The sequence below is a fragment of the Thermobia domestica genome, chromosome 9 (assembly GCF_964235325.1).
Source record: "Thermobia domestica chromosome 9, izTheDome1.hap1.1, whole genome shotgun sequence".
Taxonomy (NCBI): Eukaryota; Metazoa; Arthropoda; class Insecta; order Zygentoma; family Lepismatidae; genus Thermobia; species Thermobia domestica.
In genome coordinates this window covers 134545988-134554836 of record NC_137462.1, presented here as the reverse complement: position 1 = coordinate 134554836, position 8849 = coordinate 134545988, and the positions used below count along the sequence as shown (strand labels likewise).

General features: G+C 35.5%; 1 protein-coding gene across 1 annotated transcript; it reads right to left on the bottom strand.

The window, feature by feature from the left end:
• Window positions 1–300: 300 nt before the first annotated feature.
• On the bottom strand, window positions 301–8550 carry LOC145694139 (uncharacterized). Its single transcript, XM_081770257.1, has 3 exons — window positions 8427–8550; window positions 2753–3125; window positions 301–447 (listed from the first exon to the last, which is right to left on the bottom strand). The coding sequence occupies exons 1-2, from the start codon at window positions 8436–8438 to the stop codon at window positions 2778–2780; spliced, it is 360 nt and encodes a 119-aa protein (XP_081626383.1). The 5' UTR covers window positions 8439–8550; the 3' UTR covers window positions 301–447; window positions 2753–2777.
• Between the last annotated feature and the right edge of the window lie 299 nt (window positions 8551–8849).

Below are 8849 nucleotides of genomic sequence, written 5' to 3'. Positions count from 1 at the left end.
ATAAAAGTATTTGCATTAACCAATCACAGTATTGATCCGTTTTGAAAGTAAAGGAATTTCTTTGCGTATGCAAATTTGTCTTCTAAACTTTTGTCAGAAGTTTTAGTAGCTTAAAATAAAATAGATAAAAGTATTTGCATTAACTAATCACAGCATTAATTCGTTTAGAAAATAAATCCATTTCTTTGCGTATGCAAAATTTGTTTTCTAAACTTTAGTCAGAAGTTTTAGTAGCTTAAAAAAAAATAATAATGACAAACTGCTTTGCATCAGGATCAAAAAAACGAAACAAATTTATTTAAAAAAAACATATTAAAATATTTTATTTCCACATATTTATAAATTATAGTACAAAAATATCATCTTTGCAGATATATAGTATCTTGCACATCATACGTTATCCGCCTTCACATCGCCAGAACTGCATCACTCCATTTGGCATTATTCCTGAAATAAAAGAAAAACATAATTTATTTCATCAAATGTGGAAACCGAACTTTTAATTAGCATTTTATTAAACATTCTATTGTTATTTAGAACAATAGTGGAAGTAATTTTAAAAATTTTAAAAAAGGTCGGGACTTTGAATTTTATTCTAACAAACATAATTCAAGGTATAGGGGAAGGAAAAAGAGGAAGGGAAAATATATATGCGACATTGAAACTTATAACTCTTACGTCAAGACGACACGATTAGTATAGGAACTATATTGGTTTTCTGCAAGCGCTGCTATCAGTAATGGCAGAATATTTGTGACTGTATTATTATTATTAATGATATCAACGGTAGCGGCTCCTGAAGGAAGTCATATTGGTTAAAATCGAAATGTTATCGCTACAAAATGAAAGAAGATATCTTGATACACCTTCAGAAAGCGATATACAAGAATTATATAGTGTACATGAAGTAATTTCTTATTTCCCTAGGTAGTGGCGATATCATTTTATCAGAGTGGTTTCCTTCAGGAGCCGCCATTGGTTTTCAAATAGTATAAATTCTGAAATATTGTTTGCACAGAAAACGAAAAAAGATAAATATTTAAAGATAATATATATACCAATCGATATACTTTGTTCAACTGAATAAAATGGTACCGGTATAGGTTAGTGTAAATCATCATGCGTAGTTTTCGAAATAATCGAGAAAAAACTATTTTTAAAAATCTAAAAAATTGATGATGCACGATAACCACGCCATCTGTTAAGATGAAACTAATACTGAATTATATACTCATCAACCTTTCCATTATGATACTAAAAGGATGACAGTACGCCTTGTGTGTTTACTGAGGTATTATGATTTAACTCTTAAACTTAAATGTTTGTTTAATTATAAGCCTAATAAACTGTATCACGAAAATTAAATGACATGAAATTTCTGTTCTTACGTCCCACAAGCCACATATATTTTCTCTAGGTTTCCAGAATATGTGCAGAATGAACAGTGGGACATATATAAATGTTAGATTGATGTATTATTCTGCAAGATATAACTCATTTCCTGAAGGATTATCACAATATTGCCATTGATAAACAAACGTACAAATTAAACGAATTAGACAACATTTTCATTTATCAATTTTAACATAGGTCAATTATGTTAAAATGTACATAGCTCTTAGAGAAAAAAATCAGTCCAAATACAGTAGAACCAGTATACTTAATTATTTTTCTTCGTTGATTCACTCGTTACGTTGCCTTAATATTCGAAGTCCGGACATGGACTATATCTGATCAATGATTCGATTGTATTTCAGTTGTAGCGCCCTTTTCAGCAGTGACGCTAAGTGAGATGTGTAATTACAGCTTAACGTTGAACCCGAACCACATGAGCTCCCGCCGAATATCAATGGCTAGCATCTTTATATTGGCCACTTATGTGTAGGAGAAGTTGTATCTTAATTATTTGCACTTAGGCACGCAATGCTACTTTATCTTCTAGAACTTGATAAAGTAAATCCACATAATCCAAGGAATAAAGGCGAGAAACATAAACGACAAAGGTGAGAGTTACTTGTTCTCTTTTTCTGTAATAGTGTAAGTATTATAGTGTATAGGGACTGTAGATAATACTTCCGCGAATGTTAAACGAAATATAACCACAGTGATATGAAAGTGAATGGAGTCAGTGGTTGAAGCTACGGTGGAAATGATGTCTAGGATCCCAACGGTCCCATCTTGACAAAGGTATGACGTGTCATTATACCCGCTTGTGCCTAATACGCATTAACAAAAAGTTGACCAATAAGAATTCTTGAAGAGTTGGTGCTGTTGTGGTATAGCTTTCGCAGTTCCTGATCGATGCTATTTCCAACAAGAAAACGCGCCACCTCGTGTACCGATACTTTCTGGATTGACACAATGTTGCACTACTTGCATGGTCTTCGCGGTCATTTGATCTTGCCTATTGAACACGTCTGGTCCACGATTGTGCAACGATTTGTGTACATTAGTGTTCCCCCGCAGTTCTAGCTGACGAAGTTCGACAATATGTTGAAACTACATGATTTGTTATACCTAAGGAGGTTAGCCAAAGCGTGTTACTCTCATGTTTCTCCATGTCGCAGTTATGACCTCATACAATATTATCCCCTGAATATTTAGTTAGGCTCCTAAATAGCAAACAGCAACAAGTGTAGTCACTTTATTACCGAACTTGATATTGATAGCTCTACTCTTTCCTAATAACATAGAATCTGGAAGTTTATTAGATAAACCATTTTATTAATATTGTATTTGTAAACCCACTTACCTTTAGTCCTTAATTAAAAAGCTTCTTAACCATGGAGACCCAAGCCATGTCCATAACCATATCCCAAACCATATCCTAGTCCACCAACAAGGCCGATTGGTGCAATGCCCTTAGCAATGACTGGAGCGGCTATCACTGGTTTCACAACTGGGATAGGAACACTTCCGTAATGGATGGAGTTTACGTTAGCGTAAGAAGTGGCAAGAGGTGCTACGGCCTTGACGACGGGCGCTGCAACTGCGTAGCCTACACCATGTCCAAGACCAATGCCTCCATAACCTAAACCAAGGCCTCCATAGCCCAAAGCTAATCCTCGCTTCTCTCTAACTTCGGGTTCGGCATAGACAGCGGCAACCAAGAGAGCAATGCAAACCTGCAAGATTAAAATTCAAATATTCAATTATTTTCAAGGTTGTTGGACTTCACAAAGTCACAAACAAGACAAAACAAATAAATAAATTTACATACAAACCACTGACTTCTATATTCTTATAGCATTACACTCAGTGCGTATTTAGGGGGAGCTTCCGGCCTTAAGCCCCTTCCGAAATCTTACTATAGTAAAGTATATGAAACATCTTGCAGATTTTCAGGCAAAGCCCCCCCCCACCCGAAATTAGCAAAGCCCTCCCCGAAACAAAATCGTAAATACGCCACTGATTACACTAAAAAGAATGCAAAAAACATTTTCTTTAATTTTGAGAGAGCTGCAAGTTTAATATCCTTAATTTAAGTACCCAACATATAAGAACTCTTTACGAACAGTTTTCAGTATATACTTCTACACTACAGGGAAAAAGCAGCTTGCCACTCTACCCCGTAGCAGCAAATGGATATTGTAAAATGGATTAAAACTTTCCTTCAACCAGAACAATGAGGCAGGATATGTATATTTATACTATGGTAGTGATAGGCCTTGTCTGGGATTAGATTACCCGCTTTTACCGGGTATATCCCGTTTTTTAGACCTTTTTTTAATTCTTCTTCCCTTTAATCGCTAATACACTAAAAAAAATCACTCTTTTCCTAGCTGCAGCAAAAAAAAAAAAAAAAAAAGTTAAAAAATAGAGTTTGGAAGTTCTGGAAGTTAAGAATTATTGCACTCTTCACTCGTTGTGTATAGGTTAACACATTGCGATTTTCTTTCTCCATCTTCTTTCCATACACCAAAAGAGAATGATAAGATCAGTGCATTGATAAACATATGACTTAACCAGTAATGTATTGCTTGGTATAAACAGTCATTTCTTCCGTTCTACAGTGCATCTACGATCGTTATGCTACAATACATGTATACGAGTATATAAGTTTATATAACAACTATAACAATGACTACCCCTAGGTGGATTTCGTATTATGTCAGTTTGCCGAGAGACCGTTTTTTTTTTTTCAAATGTGGTTACCGTGCCTTAATTAAATATTCTCGTTGTTTACATTTTATGTTTTCATTTCTTGTTTTTAATTTTGCCCACCAACCACCAAAAATAAATACCATACCATATTCATGCATTCGTTATGCAGGCAAACAATAATGCAGGTAGCGACATCTATTAGCATCAGGCAGGCAAGTAATAGTACAGGTAACGACATATATTAGCATCAGGCAGGCAAATAATAGTACAGGTAGTGACATCTATTGCGTCAGGCAGGCAAGTAACAGAACAGCTAGCGACAGCTATTAGGCTGACCATGTTATTAAGATTAGCGTGACGCACAGACTGAGACTTTTGCCATTTATTACTTGTTTGTATTGAAATATTAAAACGATATCTGTGCCTAAAGACAGTTGTGAATTCAAATTCTAAGACTTACAAAACTGGGTTAAGTATTTAGTGGGTAGATGAAAGAAGTAACCTAAATGTCAATCCTTTAAAACTGATACTGTATGTTTGTATGACTTGAAATAAATGCATCCCGAAGATAATTAGAGATAGCGAAAAATGTGTGAAGAGACTATACTACTATATCATAAGAAAATCAATTGTTCAAAATTACCCCATTAAAATAAATGAAAGTATGCTAATCCAAATCTTGGCCCTATCAAAAAAAATTACTGTACTTGTAATCTAACATCTAAGAAATGTATATGCATATATTAATACAAAAAGTTACACGCATAGCTCCTGAAAGATGGAGAGATATTGTACATTAAAATGTGCCTTGTTAACGGAAGCTGTGTTACACGAAAAACGGAAATCAAAATAAGCCTTTTAACGGAAAATTTCATGTTCCGAAAAGAAGAGTTACAAAATTTTAGACACCTTTTGAGACGTTAAATATACTTTTATCACACCTGATACTCTTAAGCTTCGTGAGTAGAATCCATAACATTAATATTGCGATTATGTCTTAATTTTACCTAACTTACATGTATAGTCATTATATGGCCGTAATAAAGAAATTATTGATTTTCAATTTTATTTTTGTATTTGTTTCAAAGAAAGGATCATTCGTCCATTATCAAAGAACGGCACCGAAGATGAACAGATAAATTTTCTTGTTAGACCGTCATCTAAGGAAACAGAGTGGCTAAAACTTTCTTGCACGCGAATTCATTAGAACTTCTTGATGGAATTTTTATACAGAAGACGTTGGTTTGATTTCCGGTGAAGAATTATCCCATGTTAAGAGTAGATAGACATCTCATACAGTCTTAATGTTGAAACGAAACTGTAAATTCTAAAAAAAAAAACATATTAGACCTACTACTCAAACATTGGAAATATATGTTTCTACCTTTCCTTATCCACAAATTTAAAGATAGGGATAATTTAGAATATTTAAAACAAAGATAGAAATTTTTATTTCTTAAATTGTCTTGAAATATACTTAAAATATTATTAGTTTGGGAACAGTCCTGAATATGAACTTGACAGATGAGAGTTGCATCAGATGAGACTTTTCCTAAATTTCTTTTTACTGACATATTGATAAAGACGAGATGGAATTTCTCTTCCAATCAGGGGGTAAAAGTGAGGGGGAACGCGGAGAGACGTCGTCCCCTCACTTCCATAAAATATCTATGGTGTCCCCTGTTTTGTAAACATTATGATACATTGGGCAAGATAGGGAAGGGGGACAACATGACGTCATGCGTCCCAATACCTTTTCAGATCTACTTTACCCCTACTCCCAATAAGTTATAAATTCTAATAAATTAACGAAAGGATATCTTTCACTGACATTAAATAAATCAATGTTATTTCACATTAAATTATACCGATGTCCTTCTACTCGCTTAGAAGTAAATGATAAAAGTTTCATAACAGAGATCCCACTTTTAAACGCAAAATACAAAGATCGGCAAAGCATAAACGTGATTTTACAAATTTAGAAAAGTTAAAGTTTTAAAAAAAAAAACTCCATGCCTCGTAATGCAGTCTAATACAGTATTTCAACAAATAGAAGCGAATATTTCTGTGATTCGTTCCTTTGGAATGTAGCACTTACGATATATCAGAAGTGTACTGGCATATAATTAGAAGTACTCACCAACTACATCGATAAAAATGGTTGCGGAAGTACCGCAGGATTCTGAAACATGGATATTTGGATAGAGCACATGATAGTTCCTAAGTGAAGTCTTGACCCGACTACGGTAGGTCCCATAGTTTTGGAGCTATGGATCTTTAAAGTTCAATTTTTCGTGATTTCGGCAGCTTGTAACTCCAAAAGGAAGCATTTGTGTACTCAAGTTGGTCTATACTTTTTGTCTTATCTTGGTGTCAGGAATCACCTCCCAAACGTTGTCGGTGTTGTTTTGAAACACCATGTAGAAATGGACGAAGGATCCTAACCTAACGAGCTTTCAGCAACTCTAATCCAGGTTTCCCGAAAGATACACTGGACATTAATCATTGTTAAGAGGGAACCCATTATTAGTTTAGCTTGATTGAGAAGTGCTTAATACAAACTTATTATTTTTTTTTCTCGTTACTAATATATCGAGGTATTAGTAGTTATGTTTCGAAATATCTTATAGGCTAAAGATCTCATCTAGTATTGCACCTTTAATTTTCTGTCTTTTTAAAAGTACATTAACTGGGGGAAAGGGGGGAACACTGCCTCAATAGTAGAGCGCTTATCTCTGGTGCGTGGGGTTCCTGTCCCGGCCAAGTAAGTTTGTAGTGAACAATATCGTGTCCATAGGTTTTCTCGGAATACTGCCGTGTCTTCTCACACTCTCATTCTACCAATTCTTCCATCATTATTCACTTGCCTTAATCATTCGTCTCCATTAGCCACCTGAAGGTCATAAACATGGGACGTTAAACTAATAGATTTCCTTTTAAGTGTATTGTCTCATTTAATACAGGTATTTAAACACGCCAGACATTTATAGACACTTGATTCCCTTTCTTTTGTAATTGCGTAAAGAGACAGAAACACACACATACACACACACACACACACACAGAGAGAGAGAGAGAGAGAGAGAGAGAGAGAGAGGAAGTGATGTAAGCTAAAAGAGTGATATGGGTGCAGAGTAGAAACATTACATGAAGTAGATACGATTTGATTTGATTTTAAGTTTAGTGTCTCTTGCAGCAGCAAGGGCTGTATGAAACGTGGACCTAGAGTTTAACATGAGATCAGAACCACATGAGCTCACATCACGAATCGAACTCATGTCTCCCACGCCAAAGACGCGTACGCTAACCACTTAGCCACGAGGAAGCTTACTACATGAGCTAGGAGTATGTTGAGATAGGTTCCAATAGATAATCTACGTATAATCAAAAGTTATTATCAAACTATTGGATATCATATAGATTTAGTGCTTAGACTGGACTTTGAAAGAAACTGCCCAATTCAGTTGATTCTATATGAAATTGGGGATAAAATAACATTATTACTTATGCCCTGGAAGATAAAGCAAACGAACGATTAACGGAAATGCATGATTATGAAAGAAACTGTAGAGTGAGAATGTTGGATGAAACCGAAGAACGCCGAGGAAACCCATGAAATGGAAGAACGCCGAGGAAACCCATAAACTTAGCTCTTTAGTACTAAGCCTCTCATCATCATTGACAGAAGAATTGTATTCCCAGTGGCTAAGATAACCGCCACGGAGACTCCGGTCTCCCTCGAGTTATAAAACTTGTTTGCATGGTTGGATGATTTATTTAGACTTTAGCGTTCCGTTCAGCATCGAGACTACATGAGACGTTTACCTACAATTTAACGTGGTATTCGAACCACATGAGCTGCCACCGAGAACCGAACCCTGATATCCCCCCACCAAAAACGTGTACGGTAAGCATATAGCCACAAGGGAGTTAAAACTCATTTGCACAAGATTTGTCTTTCTAGATCTGTGGGAGAAAACCCAGAGTAGAGTTTCTACCCTTCGTCTAGTCCAGAAGAATAGCACTGCACTTGATTCCAAATGTATACTTTTAGGTTGTTTCATACGCACTCACACATAAAAAAAAAATTACGCACACACGTCACCCATGTTGATACGCATACACGATTTTGAAAAAAAAAATGGCTGAAATGGTTATACTTTTCTTTTTCATGAAAGTAAAATCTTCCAGAAATTAGCAGTTTGAAGCCCTCATCCGTAACAAAGACACGAACAAGGAAGCTACGAAACCGAACGAATATGCTTTTGCCAATTATCAAATGAGTTCTGCTTTCGTCCGGAGGCCTATACTACGAGACTTACCAAGAATTTCATGTTGAAAAGGTAATTAGAGATGAACGTCTAAAAAGAGAAGACAAGATACTATTATAGTAGGTATCCCTCACACACGCTTTTTTGATAGTGCTGTTTTAGTGAACACTGAACAACTGACAACCCAACCATGGGACATGGTTATATTTATACAGGAACAATTTTCCTCGGTTCATGAACAGTCTTGCGACACACCCACATCTTCTGAAAGAGCAGAAGAAAAAAAAAAGAAATATCTGTTTCCCATAGAAGGTTTGTATATGGGGAACCTGGTACGAAATGCTCCCATGTTCCTGGTTAGCGTAATTCTTAAGTGGCAGTATATCGAAATTCCTTTCGCTTCTTTTTTCTTTCTTTCTTTATTTCTTTCTTAAAAGTCTCTCGTTATGTTATGTTATGTCTGCTTTCCTGCTC